Genomic DNA, 26801 nt, shown 5'->3' with positions numbered 1-26801 from the left:
GTCGTTGCTTCCAAAATGAAAGGCATGTTACACTTGCAATGTCCCCAGAAATTCCTTGTATAGTCAACCCTACATCTTATTGCTGGCCATCTCCCAATCTGTTTATGTCTTCTGGTTTTCTTTGCAAGAATGTCTTATCAATGGAATTGTAGACCATTTTGAGTCCTAACATAATGCATTTGAGACTCAATCTATTATGAGCACTATCAGTAGTTCACAGCTTTTTATTGCTGAGTAATATTCTACTATAAGGTGGATGAATATACCTGAGTTGTGTTTTTCTATTGTGTTGTTTGCTCTCTATTCCGTAGTTGAAGGAAATTTGGATTGCTTCCATCTTGGGGTAATTCTGAATATAGCTGCTACAGGGATTTCTGAGTTGATAGGTTTTCATTTCACTTGAGTGAAGTAGGCAAGGCTGTTTTCCAGAGTGGCTGAGGCTGGGCCATTCTGCCTTTTCCCCTACCATGTGAACATTCTTGTCCTGCTTTCTCTCCCATATAGGATATTGCCAGACTTGTGGAGCCTATTTTATTGTGCTTCTTTGCCATCTGTCTTTTCAGATTTTTTGCTCACGTATTAAATTGTACTGTTTTACATTGAGCTTTGAGTTCTAGGGAGAAGTCTTTTGTCAGAGGTTGTTTACTTTTGTGGGTTTTTTTAAATGTGTAATGTTTCTTGTAACAAGCATTCCATGTATAGAAGACTTTTATTTTGATAATGTCTGATTTATCACCTTATGCTGTTAAAAGTTGTACTTGAGATGCTGTACCTAAGAAATCAGTATTCACTAAGGTTTTAGTTTTACCCATAGTTCTATGTTGTTTTTTTTTTTTTTTCTTTTTCTTTTTCTTTTTTTTATTGTGAAAATACTGTACAGAGGAGTTACAATTACATGGGCAAGATAATAAGTACATTTCTTTTTTTTTTTTTTTAATTTAATTTTATTTTATTTGAGAACATACTGTACAGAGGGGTTACAATTACATGGGCAGGATAATGCATACATTTCTTACCAAGCATTGCAGCCTCCTCCTTTGTTTACCCTTTACCTCCCTTCCCAGCCTCCCCTCTCCCCCCCCCCCCCCCCCCCGCCCAATCCTTCCCCTCCTCCCCCCCCCCTACACCGACATTGTAAAGCTCATTTTTGATATGACATTTTGTACTTCTCATTGTTGCAACAGGTCCACCTGAATCCTTAAACGACTTGTTTGTCCCCATCTCCTCCACAAGTTATACTGACATCAAATATAGTGAAAGTGGGGGTTACACTGTGGGGGAGGGACATACAAAGCAACAAAGAAATAATCTTATAAATGCGTTAGAAACACATGCATGAAAGAAACAAAAACATTAAAATACATATTTAAGGGTTCGTTTTCCTAACATCACATTATCTGACCTTTTCCGCTTGACTCATACATATACTAGATATTGCAAATAAGGGAAACCATGGGACCTATGTTTCTTTGGGCCTGGCTTACTTCACTTAATATAATTTTTTCCAAGCCTTTCCATGTCCTAACAAATGGGGAAATGTCATTCTTTCTGATTGAGGCATAGAATTCCATTGTGTATATATACCACATTTTCTTGATCCATTCATCTACTGAGGGGTATCTGGGTTGGTTCCATATCTTAGCTATGGTAAATAATGCTGCAATAAACATAGTTGTGCTGGTAGCTTTAGTGTGGTCTTGTTTGTAAACATTTGGGTAAATGTCCAAAAGTGGGATTGCTGGGTCATAGGGGAGTTCTATGTGAAGTCTTTTGAGGAACCTCCATACTGCTTTCCAAAGTGGTTGAACAAGTTTACATTCCCACCAACAATGAAGTAAGGTTCCTTTCTGTCCACATCCCCTCCAGCATCTGTTGTTGTTAGAGTTCTTGATTTTTACCGTTCTAACTGGAGTGAGGTGATAGCTCAATGTTGTTTTGATTTGCATTTCTTTTATGGCTAGGGATGTTGAACATTTCTTCATGTGTCTATTGGCCATCCTTCTTTCTTCTTCAGAGAAGTTTCTCTTTAAGTCTTTCGCCCACTTATTTATTGGGCAGTTGTTTCTTTGAGGATTTGTTGTTGGGGGGTTTAATTTTTTGAGTTCCAAGTATATTTTAGATATGAGACCCTTGTCCGTTGTATGGCTAGTAAAGATCTTCTCCCAATCTGTGGGCTTTCTATTGATCTTGCTAGCTATGTCCTCTGCCATGCAGAAGCTCTGCAACTTTATGCAATCCCATTTGTCCAACCTTTCTTTGATTTGTTGTGTTTCCGGGTCTCTATTCAGAAAATTTCGGCCTGAGCCAAGGAGACCTAGGGTTTCTCCTATTCCATCCTGTAATGTTTTCAGAGTGTCTGCTTTGACTTCGAGGTCTTTGATCCATTTGGAGTTGATTCTGGTGCAGGGTGATATATAAGGATCTAGCTTTAGTTTCCTACATGTAGTTAACCAATTTTGCCAGCACCATTTACTGAAGAGGCTGTCTTTCTTCCATTGTATTGTTTTAGCTCCCTTATCGAAGATTAGATGGCTATAGGTCTGTAGGTTCATTTCTGGGTTTTCAATTCTATTCCATTGGTCCTGAGGTCTGTTCTTATGCCAATACCAAGCTGTTTTGATTACTATGGCTTTATAGTAGAGTTTGAAATTTGGTATTGATATTCCTCCAGCAGTGTTCTTTCCGTTGAGGAGCGTTTTTGCTATTCGGGGTCTTTTATTGTTCCATATGAATTTTTGGATTGCCTCTTCTATTTCCTTGAAGAATGAGGGTGGAATTTTGATAGGTATTGCGTTGAATTTGTAGATAGCCTTGGGAAGTATTGCCATTTTCACGATGTTAATCTTTCCAATCCAGGAGCATGGGAGGTTTTGCCATTTTTTAAGTTCTGTGTTGATTTCCTTTTTCAAGATTTTAAAGTTTTCATCATAGAGGTCCTTCACTTCTTTAGTTAAGTTAATTCCTAGGTATTTTATTTTTTGTGGGGCTATTACAAATGGAGTTGCTTTCCTAATTTCAGCCACACTTTTCTCATTGTTGGCATACAGAAAAGCCATTGATTTTTGGGGGTTAATTTTATAACCTGCTACTTTGCCAAAGTTTTGAATCAGCTTGAGTAATTTGGGAGTGGAGTCTATGGGATTCTTTAAATACAAGATCATGTCATCTGCAAAGAGGGAGAGTTTTATTTCTTCTTTCCCTATTTGGATCCCCTTTATGTCTGCATCTTGTCTTACTGCTGTAGCTAGGCATTCTAATACTAGATTGAAGAGAAGTGGAGAGAGTGGGCATCCTTGTCTTGTTCCTGAGTTAAGAGGAAACGGCTTTAGTTTTTCACCATTGAGTATAATGCTGGCTGTAGGTTTGTCATATACAGCCTTTATTGTATTGAGGAATGTTCCATGGATTCCTAATTTTTCCAAAACCTTCATCATAAAGGGGTGTTGGATCTTGTCGAATACTTTTTCTTCGTCTATTGAGATAACCATGTGGTTCTTATTCTTGCTCCTGTTGATGTGCTGAATAATATTAATTGATTTGCGTATATTGAACCAGCTTTGCATCCCTGAAATGAATCCTGTTTGATCGTGGTGTATGATTTTTTGGATGAATTGTTGAAGTCGATTGGCCAAAATTTTGTTGAGAAGTTTTGCATCAATGTTCATCAAAGAAATGGGTCTATAGTTCTCTTTCTTTGATGAGTCCCTGCCTGGTTTTGGGATGAGGGTTATGATGGCTTCATAGAATGTGTTCGGTAATGAGCTTTCTCTTTCAATTTCATTGAAGAGTTGGAGGAGAATTGGTGTGAGCTCTGCTTTGAAGGCCTTGTAAAATTCCGCTGTGAAACCATCTGGTCCTGGACTTTTCTTAGCTGGGAGGTCTCTTATTGCTGTTTCTATTTCAATGCTTGATATGGGCCTGTTAAGATAGTTTAACTCATCTTGGTTTAGTTTTGGCATGTCAATATTTGCTAGGAAGAGGTCCATTTCTGTCAAGTTCTCAAACTTATTAGCATAAAGTTTTGAGAAGTATTCCCTTATAATGTTCTGAATCTTGGTTGTTTCCGTGGTGATGTTTCCATTCTCATCTCTGAGTTTATTAATTTGGGTGTGTTCTCTTCTTTTTCTGATAAGATTTGCTGAGGGTCTGTCAATTTTGTTAAGTTTTTCAAAGAACCAACTCTTTGTTTTGTTGATTCTTTCTATAGTTTTTTTGGATTCTAATTCATTTAATTCTGATTTAATTTTGATTATTTCTTTCCGTCTACTGGATTGGGGTTTATCTTGCTGCTCTTTTTCAAGGAGGTTTAGATGTGTCATTAAATTGTCAGTTTCAGATCTCTCCAATTTGTTGATGTAGGAGCTCAGAGCTATAAACTTGCCTCTGAGTACTACCTTTGCTGTGTCCCAGAGGAGCTGATATTTTGTGTGTTCATTTTTGTTGAATAGCATGAACATTTGAATTTCCTTTCTAATCTCTTCCATGACCCACTCATGATTCAGCAGTGTGCTGTTCAGCCTCCATGTGATACCGGACTTTCTTTGGTGGCTTTTGGTGTTGAGTTCTAATTTTATTCAGTTCTATATTGTTTTGATTTAGTTTTTATTGTGGGTGTGAGGCTTGTTTTAAAGTTCCTTTGTACCGGCACCATTTGTGATAGAGATTGTCCTTTCTTGAATTGCTTTTATACTTTCATTGAAAATTGGCCATATATGTGAGGGTGTCGGAACGTTTTTAGCATGGAGGAACATAAATTGCTATTTTTATTATTTTGTTTTTTGGAAGGACTGGTATTTGGATTCAAGGCCTCATATATGCAAAGGCAGGTGTTCTTTCGTTGCCTCCTGAGTAGCTCGGGTTAGTGTGAGCTACGGTACCTGCTCCGCATTTTATTAAGCTCTACATACATTTATCATTGTTTTTTTTTTTTTGTGCTTGTGTTTTTCTTTTAGTGGCAACTAGGTGTAAAATTAGCCCCTATACATTCTAGAGAAGCAATGTACCACTGAACCAGCCCTTCAGCCTTATTATTTTTAAGATTATTTTGCCTACTATTTATTTTCTGTGTATCAAGCACTGTGCCACAACCTTTGAATATGTCATCTGTTTGAATCTTTCGTGTGGCTCTAAGGTATCTGTATTGCTCTCACACAGTGGACAAGACAGCGAGGCACAGAATAATCTGCCCAGAATCAGTATATAGTCGTAGAGCTGGGAACCAGCGTAGGCCAGTAGGTTTCTTGAGGGCTTCTCTCAACAGGGTTCTATAAGAGGATACAAAAAATCCCAAGACCTCTACTGAGTATAATGATTGACTTGTTATACACCAAGGATGGTGTTATATTTTCTTGGGATATATTAAGGTCTTAGGGAAAATTTAATAAAGTCATGCAAATCATTTTGTGTCAGATTATTTCTGTCATGGAACCCTGCTTGAGACAGGTTGCTGCAGAACTCACACTCATAAACACTGGAATAGCTTCAGGATGCATGAAGAGATAGCAGTGTTATAGATTAGTTGAGTGTCAGTGGGAACTAGAGAGGCAGAGGTGGAATCAGTTAACTAGAGGGAGAGACCAAGAACTACCTACAGGTTTGTGGCCTTAGAAGCAGTAGTTCTCATTTTACTAAGTTGAGAAATAAGTGGGGAGCTAGAAATTCTCGTGGTGGGATGAGATATGACTTCCATTTTATCTGATTAGTTTTTGTTTTACAGTATTGAACTTGAGTAACTTGAATTATCCAGGGAACATAACTGAGCCCTAGCTTGTAGTATGCAGTGTTACAGTCAGAAAAAGACAATCCTCCCGCCCCCCACCCCTGGCTTCTTTGCATGAGTGTGTGTGTGTGTGTGTGTGTGTGTGTGTGTGTGTGTGTGTGTGTGTGTGTATGTGTGTCTGTCTGTCTGTCTGTCTGTCTGTCTATCTGTGTCTTGTCTGTGTGTGTCTGGACATTGGATTAGCTTAGGTATAATTTTAAACTTAAAAATCAGCATTGAAAGAATCAGCAAGGAATCAGCATTGCCCAAGTAATACTTTCTGCACTGATAGAAAATGTTTCATATGTGTCCTGAACAATACAGTGGCCACTAGCTATGTGTGGTTACTTAAATCTTAGCTAATTAAAATTCAAGTGCTTACTAATAGTTTGGGAAAACATCAACTGTATGTCATGTTTTACTTTGTAATTAAATGCACTTTGTGCCTGATTTAACATTGTTTCTTATTTTCTTTTTCTTCCTAGCTATTGGGAAATTTTCTTCAGTGGTATGGCATTTTTTCAAATAAAACACTACAGGAGTTATCAATAGATGGTTTATTAAATAGATACATCCTTATGGCCTTTCAGAATTCAGAATATGGAGATGACAGCATCAAAAAAGCCCAAAATGTGAGTTAAATGACCTGTGTTCTAGTATTTAAAGTACCTGGATTAAATGTATTGTTTTCTTAGTTTGTGAAGGGGAATGAGAACGGTATAAATTCCCTTTAGTTATTGGGTATGATGTGAGGAAGACTATGTGTTGACCCTCCATGTAGTCCCAATCCCCTCCTTGTTACATGACAGTCTATAAATGTATATGTACATGCCTGTTTATATCTATTTTTGTAGGTATTAGCAAAACTATACTGAATAAATGTAACTTTGAGCAATGATTAATAACTTCTATTTAAATAATATCATTTTCTACTTATGTAAGGCACACTATTTGATAAAATACACCCCTCCCGCCCTTTTTTGGTGGTGGTACTGGAGTTGGAATTCAGAGTTTCATATGTGCTAGCTAGGTACTCTCTAGCACTTGCAAAAGACATTTTGAAACAAACAAAATTAACAAAAGTTTGCAAGTAGCACTGCACTATTTTTCCCTTTGAAAAATCAGTGTATCAGATACTATCCCCTAACACCTAATACATTTATGTATATCTTACACAAATAATTGATATTAGGCTACATGATTAGGATGTCATCATAACATCAGGAAAATGAACATTTATGTGTTATTTGTTCCTAATCCTTTGGAAAACTTTCCAGTGGACATTTGTCACTATGTCAGAACATCTTTCACTGACAAAAGAAATACCCTAATCATGTATTGCATTTAATTAGCATAGTTTTTTTTTAATGCAGAAGTTTTTCGGCCTTCCTTTGACCTTGTTAACCTTGATATTTCTGAACATATTTCTGAACATGATAGGCCAGTGATCTTATAGAATGTCCTTTTTTCTGATAGTTTCTTGATTAGATTCAAATTCTGTGCCTTTGGCAGAAATTGTTGCAGATTTTCCTTGTAGAGTTCACTCTGTAAACTTAGGAAGTGTTCACTCATTTTGAGAGAGGGGGGTGTTTCTTCTTTCTGGTGTGAGCTGTTCTATTTCATTATGTACGTGCTTTGTTCTAGCCCTGGAATCAGGCATTGCTCGAGTGACCCCTTGACTCTTGTAGTGGTGAGCCTTCTCTACCTATTTGATCACCCATGCCAGGCAGACCTGTCCCACGAGAGAATAAGTCTCACCCTTAAGCTTTGGCTCTGCCACAGTCCCCTATTTACCTTACTAAGAAGGCCCTTACCCTGGACTATACCTCTGGGATGGATGCTCTAACCATATTGAGGGCAGCTTGACTTACCACCTGTGTGGAAGTCACTAAGTTGTGGACATTTGTGCGTGTGGTTTTGTACCAAAAGCTTCTCATGAAGGATAATTCAATTTGCTCAGGGTATCCTAGAAGACTGACCAGTCAAGCCATTGATTGTTCATTTTATGTCCCTAATTTATTTAAATACCAGACAAAGTTTTAAAAATTTTGCTTTGTAATATTAATATGTTTAAAAAATCCCTTCAGAATAATTATTATAGTTTAATGGTAAGTCTGTAAGTACATTATCTCTAGTATACATATTCAGCTTATAGACATGTTTCTTTACTGTGTTTTAACTATTTTATTTTACGTCTTTCTTCTACATAGGTAATAAATTGTTTCCCCAAACAGTGGTTCATAAATCTGAAAGGAGAAAGAACTATTTCTCAGTTAGAAAACTTTTGCCGATACCTTGTACATTTAGCAGATACAATTTACAGGAATAGCATTGGATGCTCTGATGTGGAAAAAAGAAATGCAAGGTGATGTTTTTATAACTTATTGGAATAGTGATGTTGAGTTTCTTTAGTTTTCAGTTTTACTGTTATTTAAACATTTTAAGTGGAGTTATTTTCAGTTAAATTATACATTCACTTAGTATTATGAGACTAAAAGCCTACAAGTAGGGCTGGGAAGGTGGCTCAATGGTAGAGTGCTTGCCTTGCAAGCATGAGGCCCTGGGTTCAATTCCTCAGCACCACATAAGCAGAAAAAGCCAGAAGTGGCATTGTGGCTCAAGTGGTAGAGCACTAGCCTTGAGCTGAAGGTGCTGAGGGACAGCACCCAGGCTGAGTTCAGGCCCCACGACCGACCCCAAAAAAAAAAAAAAAAGCCTACAAGTAGAGTCTTTTTTTTCTTCTTTTTGTTGTTCTTTTTGTAACTGTACGGGGGATTGAAGTCTGGGCCCTCTATTTTGCAAAGCAGAGGCTCTATTTCTTAAGCCATGCCTCCAGACTGGTAGGATCTTGCCTACCTCAAAAATTGTGATCCTCTAACTTATGCTTTTGCATATGTTATCCTTAAGGATAACAGGCATATGTGACAGCACAGGTACCCAGCTCTTGGGCTTCTGCTGTAGCTGGGATAATAAATGGGCACATACCATTTTGCTGAGCGGTGTCTTGTGAACTTTTTCCCAGACTGGCCTTAAAACTGCGAAACATTTCCATCCCCTCAAGGAGCTAGTAGGATTATAGGCTTGAGGCACTGGGCCCAGACATTTTAGGAGTTTTAATGTCTTTCCAATGAATGTTAAAATCATGTTGATTAGGGAAGGATATATACAGCAAGGACCAGCTCTCTGGAATGAGTAAACTATTGGGTTTTTTTTGTGTCTCTTTAGTAAAGAATTGGAGCAATCACAGGATCTTAGGATAAAATAAATTTTGGTCCTTAGAGCTTCATTATATAGCTATAGCCTGGAAAATATGGCCATGTATCCCAGCATGTTAGGATGTGGAGGCAGGAGGATCTGCAGTTTCAGGCAAGCCTGATCTAACTACCTTGTGAGACCCAACTTCCGAGCTTTTCTGCTCCGTGTTAAGGTTTCTTTGTGTATTTCATGGAGCAAAAGTTATCTAATGAGTTTTCTTTGGGAATACCTATTATGTCTGATTTTTATCCAAATTGCTAGGAAGGTGTGTGAGTCATTTTCCTTTCTCTGGGCATTGATGTGAATGCCTGTGTAATTGTGGGATAAATGTCTAACATAAATATTATTAGTACTATTAACTTATTAACTATGATTAATTAAAATTAACTTAGATAATAATTACTAGTATGGTTTAAAAGAATTTCCTTATTAAATTTTGATTTCATATATTCTTAATGTGTTTGTTTTGGTCTGATCACATTAGAAAAGAAAACTTGTGACAAATTGTTAATGAAAGAACCATGTAGCAAGATAACTTGTTTTTTCATGACAAAATTAAAACAGGGCAGATGGATAGTAATGGTACTAGATAAGTGGTAATGATAAATTCTGAGACATATAATGTTGGTTTATATTTTTATTTTGTGTATTTTGGTATCAGTTATTTGTTGTTTTTCTCTGTGTTTTTTTCCTATCACTTTTTAAACTGATTTACATAAACTTAGCAATTTTTTTTTTTTTTTTGTGGTTAACTTTCAACAAACAGTATTGGCTTCTCTATAGAGCTTCAGCCACTATTTAAACACCTGCTGTATATTATACAGAGAGTGGTTCCCTGTGGGTTCCAAAGTTTTACAGATTTTAAACTCTCCCTAAAAGATATTACTAAGACTTAATAGAGTAATGAGAAAAGTGGTTCAGCCTTTAACCAGAGTCATTCTTCAAGAGGGCTTCCTGAATCCAGCAGCATCAGTACCATCTGAGAGTTGTTCGAAATAGATTCTTAGGCTCCACTGACTGAATCATAACTGCATTGTGCTAGGTGATCTGTGTTCACCAATCCTTTAGTTAATTCAGATGTTGCCAAACTTGAGTTTTTCATCATTAGGTAGGGTGACTTCCAGCTAGGGTGCAAAGGAAAGCCAAATTCTGCTTTGTTTAGTGAATGTCTTAGAATGGAAACTCTGCAGGATCTGGGTGCACTTGTGGTAAAAGACACATAGACAGGCTGGGAAGGTGGCTCAGTGGTAGAGCGCTTGCCTTGCATGCTCGAGGCCCTGGGTTCGATTCCTCAGCACCACATAAGCAAAAAGAAAAAAGCCGGAAGTGGAGCTGTGGCTCAAGTGGTAGAGCGCTAGCCTTGAGCTGAAGAGCTGAGGGACAGCACCCAGGCCCAGAGTTCAGGCCCCACGACCGGACCCAAAAAAAAAAGGCACATAGACATATTTTATGTTGCAGCTATACAAGAGCTGGAACTCTGAGTTGGGAAGAAAAGGGAGATGGATCTATGATGGAGTTTAAAGAGTGATCATTTGCTTTGCAGATATTGATGAATGTCATTCATATAAAATTGTTTTGGTTTCATGTCTCTGGGCCAGTTATTTAAACATTTACATGTTTTATGTGGATAAATACCAGATTTTTTAAAACATTCTTTAAGTTGCATGTATGCTATATGTATCTTTATTGCCCATTCTTAAAAAATGTATAATTAGAAAAATTGATTTGAAGAATATTTTCAACTGTATTAATGGTATACTACATTTTTTTTTCTTTTAGGGAAAACATAAAACAGATAGTAAAACTTCTTGCCAGTGTTCATGCCTTGGATCATGCTACATCTGTTGCAAGTGATCACAATGTAAAGGAATTTAAGTCATTGGTTGAAGGAAAATAGATCTGTGAGACTGGAAAGCTTATTTGCTTTTAATATCATTCCTAGTGTATAAATTTTGTAAATATGTAAAGTTTCTTAAATTGTAAAATACTAATTCTCATTTTAATACAAAAATCCATTATATTCAATACTGTGTCCTTAAATGCAGTTTCTTCAGAATGAAAGGAATTCAGATTATTTCTAGGAGTCTATGAATGTTTTCCTTACTGCCTGTCATACTTTGTTTACAAAAGTATTTTGTATGGTCATTCAAATTTACCCTCTCATTTAACTGTCCTCTATAAACGATGTGTGCAGTGTAAATTATGTAATTATGCATATATATACATATATATATTTATACCACCATGGACCTTCACACTGGAAATGTGTGGTGTTTTTCTACAGAGGAAGCCTTTAACAGCAGAAAATGATCCAGTAGCAAATTGTCTTAGAAAAATTTTGTTGCAACAAAAGGGCTGGCAAGTGACTAAATAAATGTTCATCTCCGTGGTTAGCCTTGCTGTCACTCTAGCTGTGCTGCCTTAAATTGAGAGTTTAGTTATGGACTTAGTCATTGAGTGAATGTTGACCTTTCTTCATTGAATCATCACTGTAGGCAATTGTGGGTTTAATGTGAACTCAAAATAATATATGCAATATAGATTCAGGTGGAACATAGAATTTTCATAAGCCCACAACCTAACTGCATGGTTTAAACTGACTGTCCTGTCTCATACATTTTTATTTTTTTACTCCCTGCCAAGATTACAGATACATGCATTTGAATTTTAGTAGTCTTATCATATTTTAAATCCCACATATGTGAGTTATATATGCAATAAAGAATACGCCTTGCTGATTAGCCACACACAGGCAATTTAATATCCATGGTCTTCTATAATGTTTATACCACGTTGTAAATAGTCAGAGAACTTGTTTTAAAGTTTATGCTTTCTGATTCTGTGATTTTCAAAAGAGGAACTTTTTGGAAATTAAGGACTATTGTTTGATAATTATACATGTAATTAAGCTTTAGCCAAGCATTAAATTAATTTTTAAGTATATTCTCTGTTGTACTTTGCTGGTGACTAATTTTAGAGCATTTCATATAACCCTAATATAGTGAGAAACTGTGAAGTGTTTTATGTGTGCCCTTGACCAATGCAAATAGTATTTAGAAGTGTCATACACTATATCAACTTTTATCTTTTTCATAAAAAGCTAAATCCATGCTCTTCATTTTGGATGAGTTTTAGACTTCAGAATTAAAGTCAGAACACTTGATCATCATCAGTGGAATAAAACAAATACGCATATGTATTCAGGCCTTACACAATGTTTCCAAACCAAATAGACCATTGCTCTTCTTCTGTTTAAGAATTCTTCCAGAAAGTAAACTCACGCTTTTAGCATATGAAATTCATTGAGTTTCTTGGGTTTCAAGATTGAACACTGCAGTAGGATTTTGATGCAAGGTGAATTTAGGATAAGACTATATAAAAGAAGTGGTCTTCATATCTCAGTCAGGCAATTTTCATTCCTAAACTAATGGCTAAAGGACATTATTTCTTAAGAACGGAAATCCCCATTTGCTATAATGAACTACTGCAAATTGATTTGGTGGCTTAAAACAGCAGAAATTAGTTCAGAGTTCTAGGGGCTGAAAATTGCTTATCTGGAAATTATTTATTTTTGTCAGTTTTGAGGCTTGAACTTGGCCTGTGCACTGTCCTTGAGTTGTCTCTCTGCCACTTTGAGCCACAGCTCTACTTCCAGTTTGGTTAATTGGAGTCTCTTTCTTGCCTGAGCTGGCCTTAAACCTCAATCCTCAGATCTTGGTCTCTTCAGCAGCTAGGACTATAGACATGAGCCACCAGCACCTGGCTTCAAATTGTTCTGATGGCTGCTGATGTCCTGGGTTTTTGTCATATTACTCCAGTCTCTGCATCTGTCTTCACACATCACCGTTCCCTGAGTGTCTTAATTTTTCTCTACCTCTATCAGGATTACATTTAGAATCTACCTGGATAATGAGAATAATCTCAAGATCTTGAATCCAGCATATCTGCAAAGTGTTTTTTTCTTCCAAAATTGCCATTCATATGCTTGAAACATTAGAATATGGAATTTTTGAGGGGGAGTGGTATTGCTTTTTAGGTTATCACCAGCCTCTCTCAGTTGCCCAAAGTCAAGAGAGTGTTAAACTCTCACTAGGAAGTTTACATGCCACTTAACCTGTATTTTGTCACCCTAAAGACACTTCCAAGTTGGTCTAGTTGTTTTCAAGTGCTGTAACTAAAGCAGTGTATAGGAAATTTGCACAGGAAAAAAATATGTAAGTACCTTATACTTTTAAAACCCTGCACGTATTATTTAGTGACAAATTATCTGTTCTGAGAGGATATGGCAAAGCTACGCATCTCTAGGAATGGGTTCTGCTACTCCAGGTTTAACTGGAAAACAGCAATTACAACACAAGGTTTAGGTGTTGGGTTGTTTTTTTTTTTGTAATTGTACAACGGTTTCAATTTAATTTTTCTTAATGGCTGAGTAAGATTACTCAATTTTTTAAATAAAAGTGATGTACAGAGGAGTTACAGTTACGTAAGTTGGATTAAGTGTACATTTGTTTTTGGACAATGTCACCCCTTCCCTCACTTCCAGTATAAGTTTTGACTTTAGTACAAAAGTTTTTATTTTAGTACAAAATCAGAAGGAACCAGGAATAGGCAGAACATTGTTTAGAAAGAGCTTAGTGTTCATGGGTCCCCATCTTAAGAAAGGAAGGGTTTCTGGTGCTGGTGCAGCTTCACAATGACTGACGTGAAGTCTTCTTGGGTTTGGGGTTAAAGGCCTTTTAAGTGTTAGATTGTTCCTTCATGACAATTGAAATAAGTTTTACAAAAAGGTATCTTCCAAGTGATATGCACAATTCACTAAAGTCTTGCCTGAATCTTTTTTTTTTGTATGTACCAGGGTTATAAAAGGCACTGAACTTGAAAATTGTAATTAAGAAAAATTCCATTCTCACTTAACTCCAATTTAGGTTTCTCCTCTTCCCTCCTCCCTCCCCGCCCCAAGTATGCATTCTGCAAATGAAACAGATTGTTTTGGAAAGGAAAATGTGTACAGCCAGAGTCCAGTAGACTAATATTTAGTTTAGTACTAAGGCTGTTGTGGGTAATCACTACAAAGAGCAAAAAGATTTTCTAGGGAGATGAGACAGCCAGATGAGAATGAGATGAAAATCTCTAATTGTCAGAACTAAATCTATGTTTGATTTCCCCTTTTTTGACCTGTAAGTGGTGTCTTGCCTAACATATTTTAGCTAATTTAGTATCCTGAAAACAGCTCCCCTAAAATGGAGAAATGTCACATGACAGAGCCCAGAGGAGGAAATGGTATTGTGCAACATAATGAATTTAAAATCTGCTTTTGCTGATAAAATAATACCAAGAAGGGGAAGTGGTTTAAAAAAATGGTAAAGGCAAGTGGAAATATTTTTGGTGTGCTGGGTTCTTCGGGTTTGCAATGGAACCTGAGGATGTCTGAAATGCAAACCATATATGCAGGCATGATCTGCTGAGGGACGCAGATGAAGACTTGAGGCCTTTTAAATCCCGTGGTTGGCGGGTACTACTCGCCCTCCAGTGACCCGGGTGTGTTTTAGCTCTGCTCTGGGGTCCTGGTCGGCGGTTCCCTTCTCCTGGGCAGGTACAGCCGACCCCAGAACAGGTAGAGAAGAGAACATTTCCAAAGTAGGCCCCCGTGTTCATGCCGCTTCCCCGCAGGGCGCCGCGGGCGGGAGCCACCATGGACAGCTCTCCAGGCGCCGCGCGGTGGGCGCGGGCGCACACGGTCCGGCCTGGGCGGCCGCGGGGGCGGCGAGGGGTGGTCCCGCGGCCCAAGTCGGGCACGACACCACACTCAGCCCCCACAGCTCTTCCCGGGAGTCCCTCCCCAGCGCCCACGGGGAGCCCCGAAGAGCCCACGTGAGGGGCCAGATCCTCCCTCTCCCGGCATTCCCGGCAGTGACACCGGCGTGTGCGATCCGAGCAGCGGGCCACACTCGAGCCAAGGTCGCCGCAGGTGGGGGCGCGGCCTCAGTGGGTGTCTCGCGCCCGCCCGCGGGGCGGCCGGGCGAGGTGGGGGCCGCTCCGGACGCCCCGCCCTTTCCCCCGCAAGGGGCGGTCCTTCCGCCCCCGGCCGCAGCGCAATGCGGAAGAGATGGGCCTGCTGGGGCGGAAGTGACGTTTCGGGCGACTCCGGCGGCTGCGGGAGGAGGAGGAGGAGGAGCCGGAGGAAGAGGTGAGGTAGCCGGCGGGGGGGCGGGGAGCAGCCGCCGCGGGGCCAGACCCACCGGCGGCGCGGACGGGAGGACGCGCTCCCTGGTCGTCTCCGCGGGGACCGGTGAGGGGCGGCTGCGGGCAGCCCGGCGGGGGCTGAGGGGCGGCGGGGGGGGCGCGGGCCGTGGCGGCGGGCTGAGGCTGTGGTGACAGCGCCCGGCAGCCTGCGGGCGGGCAGGAGCCCCTTCAGGCCGGCCGGCGGGACATCCCTTCAGGCGCGTGATGGAGGCGACGGGCTGCCCGGCATCCCCGTGCCCTCTGGGCGGAGCCGCTTGCCTCGGCGGGCAGCCTCTCGGGAACCCCGGCTCCGCGGTCGAGCCGGCGCCCGGAATCGTGACTCCTCCGCGGTGGCCCTTCCCGCGGACGGGCTCCGCTGGCCGCGGTGGCCCCGGGCTGGGCGGGGGCCGGCGTCGCTTCCCGGCCCCGGAGAGCCCGCGCTGTGGGATAATCCTTTCCCTCTCGGGCCCCCTAAGGAGCTTTTCCACCCACCTGGTTCACCTTCCCCCCCCCCCCCCCCCCACCGCTAAGGCTCCGCTGGAACTTTCCCAGTCATTTCCCTTCAAGCCTTGAGACACATCTTGAAAGCTGGAAGCGGCTGACCAACCCCGAAGGAAAACACGCTCAAAAAAAAAAATCTTGCCTTTCGGCAGACATAAATGGGAAACTCATCTTCACCAAACCTGAACTTGCAGTGTTACCCCTGTTTTGTCCTCCTCTGAGAATTTACTAGTTTTCCTTTTTTTTTCTTTTTTCCCCGCGGTGGTGGTGGACGATTTACCTTTTGGAATAAACCATTCACCCCGACCTTCCTCTCCCTTCATTCTCCCTTCCCCACCCCACCCCCCATCCAAACCTAGCAGGGAGGGGATCTCTGCGTGCCTTGCCATCTCCGCAATTTCATTTGCTTTGCTTTGCATGCTTTTCACAGGGTTTCCTCTGAAGAAAGGAGAATGGCGTTCAGCAAAGGATTTCGGATCTATCACAAATTGGATCCTCCACCTTTCAGCGTCATAGTGGAAACGAGGCATAAGGAAGACTGTCTCATGTTTGAGTCCGGGGCTGTGGCTCTCCTCTGTAAGTCATGTTATAGCTCAACTATCCTGGCCTCTTGATTTGAAACTTAGATTCAGCAGATTTCGGGGGGTGAGAGGGAAATGGGGGGGGAAGGAAAGACTGATAATGCGCTCACTGAATTTCATGATATCTTAATTTCCTGTAAACTTCCTGTTGGAAGGTGCAGATTTCAGATACAGGACTGACTTTTCCCCTCTGCTTGGGGTGCTTCCAAAAGTGTGTGGTTTTCCAAAGAAATATTGTTGCAATTATGTCATATCCCACAAACCCATAAACTACCTTGCTTGGCCTTTTAACCATAGTGAATAAAAATAGTATCTAATATCGTTGGAGTTTCTTATGTTTAATTCTTGCATTTTTATTAATAGAATTTTAAATTCTAGAATTTCAAGTGCAATTTGATTTCAGATTACTTACTGCTTGGCAAAAAAAGAGGTTTGGGTTATTCTGTGGCAGATGGCTGAAATTAAAAATAAGATTAATTTGAATATTATGTTTGTTCTTAATATAATATAGAGGCAAAACCCCATGTTAGATGTTGTTTGAAATATGATAGCATATTTTTAGCAGTTTTCTAGTGATGACTACCTGTTCTTTATCTTTGCTGTTTATTTCCTAACATTTAAAAAATTAAAAATAGTATAAATAAAAATTAAAAATAAATAATAGTATAAACTCAGTTGTTCCAAGGGTTTTATTTGTATTTAAGTAAACCTAAAAATACCATGTTACATTATTAATCTGTAGTACATACTTTTTCATGCTACAAATGTACTTCTTATACTAAAAAATTCTTCAGTAGAAAATGGGTGTGGAGGTATGGTTAACTATGTGAAACAGTCTCAGCTGCTTATTAATCTTACCCAAATTAATGTTCCTTGTCTTTTTAAAAAAATATATTATTTTTTAAGACATGATCCCCTCTGTAGCCCAAGCTAACTCCAAATTCATAATTCCCTTACCTCATCCTCATGAGGGATTGTAAGTGTATACCGTCATGCTCCACTCTTATCTGTCTTTAAAATTGTGCTTACTCATAATTGAAAGGGTAAATCATATTTTTATTACAAAGTGTGTATTTCCTATACTTTTAGGATTTTTCCTATACTTTACCCCAAGGTCAGGAAACCTAAGAATAATCATTCTAAAAATCCACTACAGTCATCGTTATGCCAAATAATGATTTAGAAAAGAGTCCAAAGCATCCATCTTGGTATTATTTTTCATTTTAAGGAGGAAGAATATTAAAGCATTATCTTAATTATTTTATTTATTTTCAAGGCTGGGGACCCAATCTAAGACATCATACATGCTAGGCAAGCACTTTACCTCTAATCTTTATTCCCAGTTCTTAACTATTTGTCTTTATTATTTGAAGCTAAATAATTCAGTACAAAGTTGCAATGTTGCTTTTCTCTCTAAATGGATATATAATTTCTTTCATACTATGTAAACTGAAGATTTAAGGTACATTTCATGCTCTTAAATTTAATTTTTAACTGATAAAAGCATAAAATGGTATTTGTGAGGTAATGTGATATTTCAAAATATTTACTAATATACATTATATAATGGTTAAATTAGACATTTATTTATGATGAAAATATACAAAATCCTTTCCTTTAACTTTATGGAGTATACACAACATTATTGTGTTTATAGGCACTGTACTGTGGAAAAGTAAAATATTGATATTTAATCCCTAACAACCTTTTTTTTTCATATGAACAATTTGCCTTATAAAATGAGCTTGGCGGGGCTGGGAAGTTAGCTCAGTGGTAGAGCGCTTGCCTTGCATGCATGAGGCCCTGGGTTCGATTCCTTAGCGCCACATAAGCAAAAAGAAAAAAGCCAGAAGTGGCGTTGTGGCTCAAGTGTTAGAGCGCTAGCCTTGAGCTGAAGAGCTGAGGGACAGTGCCTAGGCCCAGAGTTCAGACCCCACGACCAGACTCCCCCCCCCAAAAAAAAAATAAAAATAAAATAAAATGAGCTTGGCACCTAATGTGATTGTTGACAAATGTAATTCCAGTACTCAGGAAGCTGAGGCAGGAGGATCATGAATCTAGCCAGCCTGGGATAGATTCCAAGCTTGAAACAGAACTTGAAACTTAAATCAGTCATAGTGATTTAACTTCATCAGTGAGCCAATAGTTTTCAGCCTTTGCAGTACATTATAAACCACCTGAAGAGTTTTTATGAGTAATGGTATCTAGCTCTGACTCTAATGTAATTAAATTAGACGGACAATTTCTGAACAAATCTTATATAGACCTTATTGTATTAGATAATGGAATCATTCTTTCGTAGATTTTACCTAAACTAGCATTTTTCTAGAATTTTAATGTTCTTGTCTATAATTGAGCTAGGTTCCTATTAGACAAGAGATAGTAGTCCCATGGCATCTAACTATGTTTTCATATCACATGAAATTATATTTAGTTTCTGTATCTGAATGCTTGGCTACTTGAAGGAGAAAGTCTTGAGAACTCCAGAACTTATCCCTCCTTACTGTCCTGGTAATACTTGTATTTCTTTTTCTTTTCTTTTCTTTTTTTTTTTTTTTTTTTGGGTGGGTCATGGGGCTTGAATTCTGGGCCTGGGTGTTGTCCCTGAACTCATCAGTTCAAGGCAAGCACTCTTCCACTTGAACCACTTCCAGTTTTCTGGTGGTTAATTGGCTGACTTTGAACCGAGATCCTCAGATCTTAGCCTCCTGAGTAGAAAGGATTACAGTCATGAGCCACTAGCACCTAGCTATTTCTGATTCTCAATATGTTTTACTTATACTTGAACAACAAATAGTTATTAAATAATTTATGTTAGGAGGAAAGACTAAACTTAGATTTTGAGGTTGATAAACATGCAGTGTTTGGAAATATGGTATTCTCCCTCCTCTCCTGCCCTCTTCTTCCCTCCCCTTTCTTTTGCCCCTCCCTTCCCTTTTGTTTTCAAGCAATCCTACGTGCTTGCTTGTGTGTGTGCATGTATGCGTGTGCGTGTGTGTATGTGTGTGTGTATTGTTTGAGATTGACCCCCAACTCACACATGCAGAGAAGTACTATACCACTGAGCTGTGTCCTAGTACAATTTAATTTTACTTTTTTGGTGGGGGGAGTAGTATTGGGGTTTGAAACTCTGGACCTCATGTTTGTGAGACAGGTGATTCACCACTTGAACCATGCTCTAGTCCTTAGTTATTTTTTACATATAATGTATGCACTTTATGTTTGCTTCTGTATATAAATACATTGGATTTTGTTCAAAAAGGTAATCAAGCATTATATCCTCATAACATTTATTGTTTCTTTTTGGTGCAGTATTCTAAATCCCCTTTTCAAACGAGTTGAATACAGTGTAAACAGATGTAACAGTAAAATTCCCCCTGCCCCATAACTGATTAAAAACCAATAAATTTTCTTTAATTTGAAAAAGTACCCTTATCTGACCAGGTTGAAATATATGATACATTATTGTTGACTGTAGTCATTACTACTGTGCAATAGAGCAGTTCCTTCTATCTAACTGATGAATTTTTACACCTGACCAAACTCAAGTAAGTCCCAAATCACCCCCACCTTATCTTCCCTCTTGTAGCCAACATTCTGCTTTTGTGAGATTGAGCTTTTCAGGTTACACACATATGTGACATCATTTAGTTTTTCTGTGCCTAGTTTATTTCACTTCATGTAGTTTCTCTAGGTCCATCTATAGATTTAATCTTTTATGCCTATACTCCTGCTGCTTGGAAGGCTAAAGTGGATGAATCACTAGAGCCCATGAGTTTGAGACCAGTTTGGGCAAAATAGGTGGTTCTGGGTCTTGAACTCCGGGCTTGAGCACTGTCCCTGAGCTTTTTTGCTCAAGGCTAGTGCTGTCTATCATTTGAGCCACAGCTCCACTTTTGGTTTCCTTTCTTTCCTTTTCCCTCTCCTTTCCACCTTTTTTCCCTTTCCTTCCCCCTTTTCTTTCTTTTACCCTTTCCTTTTTCCTTTCCCTTTTCCCTTTCCTTTCCTTTTTTTTTGGGGGGGGGGGGGAGGAAGTAGTTAATAGGAAATAAGAGTCTCAGCCTTTCCTGCCCAGAATAGCTTTCAACTTTTATCCTCAGATCTCAAGTTCTTTGAGTAGCTAGGATTATAGTGAATCACTGGCTCTAGGGCAAGAAAGCAAAGGAAAGCAAAGCAAAGATGAAAGGCAAGGCGAAAAGAAGGAAGGAAAGAGAAAGAGAGGAAGGGAGGGAGGGAGGGAAAGTTACTATTTCTTTTTTTTATTATTATTATTGTTGTTATTGTGAAAATACCATACAGAGGGGTTACAATTACATGAGCAAGATAGTGAGTAGAAAGTTACTGGGCTGGGAAGGTGGCTCAGTGGTAGAGCGCTTTCCTTGCATGCATGAGGCCTTGGGTTCGATTCCTCAGCACCACATAAGCAAAAAGAAAAAAGCTGGAAGTGGCGCTGTGGCTCAAGTGGTAGAGCGCTAGCCTTGAGCTGAAGAGCTGAGGGACAGCTCCCAGGCCCAGAGTTCAGGCCCCACAACTGGACCCCCGACCCCCCCCCCCCCCAAAAAAAAAAAATTACTATTCTTTAAAAGGAGAATAACTTAATTTCTTTTGTTAGCTATTTTTTTTTCTGTTAGCTATTTTAAATCCTGTTCTCAAACATTCTTATGCTTAGATAATACGTTTGTAGTATATTCATTTTCAAAAGTTATCAGTTAAAAAACCACAGAGTGCCAGTGGCTCATTCCTGTAATTCTAACTACTCAGAATGTTGCAGTCCAGAAGCTCAAAGTTCGATGTCACCAGTGCAGTAAAGTCCTTGAGACTCTATCTCTGAATAACCAGCAAAAGGTTTGGGTAGAAGCATGGTTCAATATTAGAGCACCAGCTGAACAAGTGAGCAAAGTACAAGGCCTTGAGTTCAGACTCCAATAATGGCAGTACATATCCAAATAAATAAAACAAAAAAGGAAGAAAATTATTAGTCCAACAAAAGGTCAGTTAGATTGAAATTTGGAGAGATTGGTGTTTGTGGAGTAATGATTCAGTGTAGCAGTTGGGCTCTACGCCTGTACTACCTTAGGCCGGAATAGTAGCAAGTGTTATAATCAGTAGTAATTTGTAACTGTTACCTGTCAGCTTAGTGTTCCTTATGGCATGAAACAATACCTGCCAGACTTACATGCATTAAATTCCAAAAACAGTTTCATTATTATGCAGCCCACCTTGTGCTCCAGTAGATCCACTTCGCAAGTATATCCTAAATAGAAGATGAGGGAAAGAGATGGTCATCACATGGGAATAGGATGATGATTCTAAAAAAAGGAGTTGTAGTTTTCTTAATTCAGAGATGGGGTTGGAGACTATGGCTCGGTGGTGGTGTGCTTACCTAGCATAGGTGAGGCCCTGTGTTCGGTTCATGGCAGTGCAAAAACAAGAATAAAAGATAAGTTTGTAGGGTAATGATATAAATTGCTAATAAAATTAAATTAAAGCTTTTGCTCTTTCAATAATACACGCTAATATAGTGATAAGGAGGAATTGCTTTTGTCTTTCTAGATAGTAATGTTTTTAAGCTTTCCAAGTAGCATAATTTGGGTTACTCAGGACTCAAATAATGCATTAGATAGCAAGGCCATATTACTTCACTCTAGACCTGGTTTTATTCCACATTGTCCATCTGAGTTTTCTTGTCTTAAATTTTTCTGTATTATGGAAATGTGAGTCATAAAACTAATGAGAGTACTTCACAGAATGTGAATTATCCTGTCTTTATGAAACTGCATAGTAGAGGGAAGTAATAGTAATGAAAAAACAGTTTATTTGCAGTAAGCTTACTCTGCCATTTGAAGTAGTAAGCCAAATGTATCTAAACTTTATTTTTCATGCCTTATTTTCTCATTATAGATTTATTATAACACCTTAAGCCACAAGCAATAGCTAATGGTCCTATTAATTAAATAGGGCCAAACAATAAGTATGTGAGTCTCAACTACATAACATGTTGAAGAAAATAATGAAAATAAATTGAAATAATTTTTTTCATAAACAGTTGTTTACTAGTGGGTTATATGTGCCGATTAGGACCTACCCAGCTTTTCAAGTGGTATCATTTCTTGTTCTACATGATTTTTGTATGGCATTTCCTGTCTGTCATTGCTCTCAATCCACACACACACACACACACACACACACACACACACACACACACACACACACACACACACACACACACACACACACACACACACACACAACCTAGCTTCACAAAATGGGTTATCAGAGGAATATACTACCCTCTTTAAACAATGAACTACCTCAAGCCAATAGTTCGGCAGGTACACACACACACACGCGCACACACAAACACACACACACACACACACACACACACACACACACACACACACAACCTAGCTTCACAAAATGGGTTATCAGAGGAATGTACTACCCTCTTTAAACAATGAACTACCTCAAGCCAATAGTTCGGCAGGTCCAACATATGTTGAGAATCTCTGTGTTTTTTTGAATTAAAGCATTGTGTAGCATCTCTCCTGGGAGTTTGCTATGGCATCTCAATGTACAGTTTAGGGGCTGTGGCATATATCATGCTTTATTTCATTCACTTCTGTACATTATGCCTTTACATATGTTTTACAAGCATGGAAACATAGTTCTTCTCTTTGCCTTTTGAAAAATTGTAATTATTATTGATGCTGTTGTGAAGGTGGTGGGAAGGGAATAATGAGTAAAAGAAAAGGAAAATCATTTAAGGAGAGAAAGAAAATTAAAGACAGAAAAACAGTCAAGAGTGAAACTAAGTCTAGGTAGATAGCTCAGTGGTAGAGTGCTTGGCCTTGCATACAGGAGGCCCTGGGTTCGATTCCTCAGCACCACATAAGCAGAAAAAGCCAGAAGTGGTGCTGTGGCTCACGTGATAGAGCATTAGCCTTGAGCTGAAGAGCTGAGGGAGAGTGCCCAGGCCCAGAGTTCAGACCCCGTGACCAACAACAAAAAAAGAAGAATGAGACTAGTAGTCATTTTCTAATGAGGAAATTAATAAACTTGTGGTGTGGCCTATAAATTATTAACATGTTAATAGAGAGGACATAGGGTTTAATTTAAAGTTTGATCATTAAACACAGTTTCTTTTCTGAGACAAGTTAAATGTCAGGTTGTAGAACTTGTAGATGCCAAGTGTAGTAGGTGGTTATGACAAGTAGTATTCATAGTTTACTTTTATTTTTTTTTAATGGCCAAGTACTGTCTGTCAGTATGCTTGACCTTTAGATAAGTTACAGTGTCCTCTTTTTTTAAGAAACACTTGCGGGGCTGGGAAGGTGGCTCAGTGGTAGAGCGCTTCCTTTGCATGCCTGAGGCCCTGGGTTCGATTCCCCAGCACCACATAAGCAAAAAGAAAAAAGCCAGAAGTGGCTCAAGGCTAGAGTGCTAACCTTGAGCTGAAGAGCTGAGGGACAGCGCCCAGGCCCAGAGTTCAGACCCCACGACCAGACCCAAAAAAACAAAAACAAAAAACCACTTGCAAATTGAGGGAAGAAGTGACTTTTTGAAATTGTCTTTTTAGCACTGAAATGATGAAATTCAGACTTGTTATAGATCCCTTTATATTAAGGTTGTAAAATTTCACTTTCTTTTTTTTTTAATTTTTTATTGTAAAGATACTATACAGAGGGTTACAGTTACATGAGTAAGGTAATGAGTACACTTCCTATTGAGCATTGTTACCCCTCCATTGTTTTTCTCCTACTGTCCCTTCCCTCCCTACCTTCTCCGAGGTTCTTTTTTTTTTTAATTGTGATTAAGTGATTACATAATTTCCCAAATTTCACCGTGTTGTGGCATAATGATGCTCATTTAAAGTCACAAGCTCATTCTAACTCACTTTCTTTTTATATAGTTTTATGATGTACAAATTTAATAGAGAAGTAAACAGCTTTTTTTTTTTTTGGGGGGGGGGAGGGGGTCTGGTTGTGGGGCCTGAACTCTGGGCCTGGGTGCTGTGCTGTCCCTCAGCTCTTCAGCTCAAGGCTAGCGCTCTACCACTTGAGCCACAGCACCACTTCCTGCTTTTTTTCTTTTTGCTTATGTGGTGCTGAGGAATCAAACCCAGGGCCTCAGGCATGTAAGGCAAGCGCTCTACCACTGAGCCACCTTCCCAGCCCAGTAAACAGCTTAGTATCAAGTCATAAAAAAGAAATTAAGCCCACTCTTCAGCTAGACCAGTAGCAAGATTAGCCTAGCAATATAAGAACAAAACAGCACTTTGGAACAATGTAATTCCTAAGGGCTTTAAATTACCTTGTTTGACTCTGCTATGAACAAATGAAAAGAAAGGCTTCTTTGCCTGTAAACCGTGAAACCTCATTAGTGAAATCCTGTCTCAGGACAATCAGATCTTCTAATTTGTCCTATAAAATAAAACTAGCCCAGAAGTGTAACAGGATTTTTGCTTCTGACCATGATGAAGTAGTAGGAACTAGATTTCTCCACTCACCTTGAACAACAAAAAAATGGATAAATTATATAAAATGATTTTTAGATGCAGAACAATGGGCAGCCCTTGAGCAGATCCCTGAGAGAAGGAAACAAGTAAGGTGGGCTTTACAATGTGCCTTTACTGCCTAGAGAGTTTCCAGGCCACTGCAGCAGAGGATGTGTCAAAGGAAACTTGACATACTCCCTGAGTTGAGGCAGAGTTAAGGAATGTGGTGGCCAGGGTCTACAAGCCAGAAAGGAAATAGCCAACTAGAGAACTCCAGACTGACCAATGTCAGTTGTGGAAAGATATCCAAAGAGAAGGAAAGAATCACCAGAAAGGATCAGGGAGAAAAGGGTCTAGAGTTTACAAGGCTAAGCATGCATGCCATCACTGAGCTACATTCTCAGCCCTTTCAGAAATTTTGTTTATTTTGAGACAGAGTTTCATAATTTGTCTAGGCTAGCCTCAAACTTTATCATCTTCCTGCCTCTGTCCCCCTCCTATAAAGCTAGGCTTATAGGAATGTTACCACCACACCTGTCTGGTTTTTTTTGCATTTGCATTTGCATGGTTATACAATGCTTGCCTTTCCAATCCCTTAAGAAAATGCCAAGGTCTGCCTCTGTGTGTGTGTGTGTGTGTGTGTGTGTGTGTGTGTGTGTGTGTGTAAGTGTATGTTACTGGTGATTGAACTCAGATCTTGTGCTTGAGAAGGTATTCTGTACCACTTGAGCCATATCTCTGGCCCCTTTTTGCATTGGTTATTTTCACGTTAGCATCTCACTTTATTCCTGGACTGGCCTGGACTGTGATCCTCCTACTTGTGCTTCTCTGTGTCACTGAGGGTGACAGTGTATGCCACAGCAACCAGCCATTATGCTTTCTTATAGCTGGGATAAAAGGTGTTCAGCCATTGATAGAGATGGGATTCTTGTGATTTCTTTTTCCCTTACACCTTGGTCTTACACCTGTTGGTCTCTGCCTTGCTGTAGGATTATGGGCTTCAGCTACCACATCCAGCTGGGTACTGTTTTTATTCCTAGAACCTTGCCTTGGTCCTGGTACACAGTAGGCCTTTACTAAGTACTTGTTTGCATGAATGAAAGGCTATTTGTTGGCAAAACTGGAATGTGTAGTTTACATAGAATACTAGCTTGGATAGCTTATTGTCAGCTGAATTTTAATAATTTCAAAAGAAAAATTTTTTCCTTTGAAAGTAATTTTCATTTTATGTATGATGAGTGGAAACAGGCCTTGTTGCTAGCTAGTTGAGTATATAATCTGGAATGACTCATGTAATCTTTTCTTCTGAAAATGAGAAGCTTGGACTTACATCGTCTAACATCCTCTGCATTGGTGGTTCTGTAACCAAAGTGTTGTCTAAATGCAAATGAGCTGACCACAAATTGCCATGCATGCAACCACAGGCAAATTGTGATTCTAGGAGCAGCATTCTAATTTGCAATATCACCTTCATATTCTTCCTGACATTCTTTCTTCTTGTTCTTCTCCTCTTCTCCCCTCCTCTCTCAACACCTCACTTCTCCCATTCACTCTACTCATTTTCTCTCCCCTCTTCTCTTCTTTTTCATCAGGATTTTGCTATGTAAAAACCTAACCTGATCTGGAACTGAATATCACCCATGCTGGCTTCAAAAGCACAATCTTGATTCAGTCTCTAATGATGGAATTTCAGGCTTGTACTTCCATATCCAGCACGTATTTGATGTTCTGTAGCTTCTTTATCAACTGGAAAAAAGGGCAGTCTAGTCCTAGGCTGGAAGACTTGAACCATCACAGACTCTCAGTATTGTATAGTAGAACCTTCATTAGGTAGCCTCGTTATTTAGTTTGAATTACTGTAATTCATCAGGAGTTAGGGAAATTAAAGTCAAGTAACTTTTCAGTAATATTCTTCTTGGGTAATACATTAATTTTGTTTCTTTCTTGTTCAGATGGTGGATGTGGCAATGCAGGTCTGATTTACCAG

At 39.3% G+C, this 26801-nt stretch overlaps 2 protein-coding genes across 10 annotated transcripts in view; both read left to right on the top strand.

The window, feature by feature from the left end:
• Paxbp1 (PAX3 and PAX7 binding protein 1) overlaps positions 1 to 11956 on the top strand; it is a 36240-nt gene extending 24284 nt beyond the window's left edge. The window contains exons 16-18 of the mRNA XM_042687184.1: positions 6244 to 6390; positions 7969 to 8123; positions 10793 to 11956. Of these exons, the coding sequence (XP_042543118.1) occupies positions 6244 to 6390; positions 7969 to 8123; positions 10793 to 10910 (420 nt within the window). The 3' untranslated portion in view covers positions 10911 to 11956. The remainder of the gene's footprint in view (positions 1 to 6243; positions 6391 to 7968; positions 8124 to 10792) is intronic.
• A 3152-nt stretch (positions 11957 to 15108) lies between these two features.
• Synj1 (synaptojanin 1) overlaps positions 15109 to 26801 on the top strand; it is an 88510-nt gene continuing 76817 nt past the window's right edge. For 8 of the 9 annotated variants that reach the window (XM_042687195.1, XM_042687193.1, XM_042687192.1 and 5 more), the window contains exons 1-2: positions 15109 to 15200; positions 16167 to 16312. In XM_042687195.1, the coding sequence (XP_042543129.1) occupies positions 15109 to 15200; positions 16167 to 16312 (238 nt within the window). Of the gene's footprint in view, positions 15201 to 15236; positions 15303 to 16166; positions 16313 to 26801 lie in introns of those variants that run through there. The other variant, XM_042687194.1, reaches the window with a different exon arrangement.

This window comes from Dipodomys spectabilis, unplaced genomic scaffold (assembly GCF_019054845.1).
Source record: "Dipodomys spectabilis isolate Male_0828 unplaced genomic scaffold, ASM1905484v1 ptg000107l, whole genome shotgun sequence".
Classification (NCBI taxonomy): domain Eukaryota; kingdom Metazoa; phylum Chordata; class Mammalia; order Rodentia; family Heteromyidae; genus Dipodomys; species Dipodomys spectabilis.
Note: the sequence above shows the minus strand (reverse complement) of the source record. Positions and strands in the feature narration are given on the sequence as shown.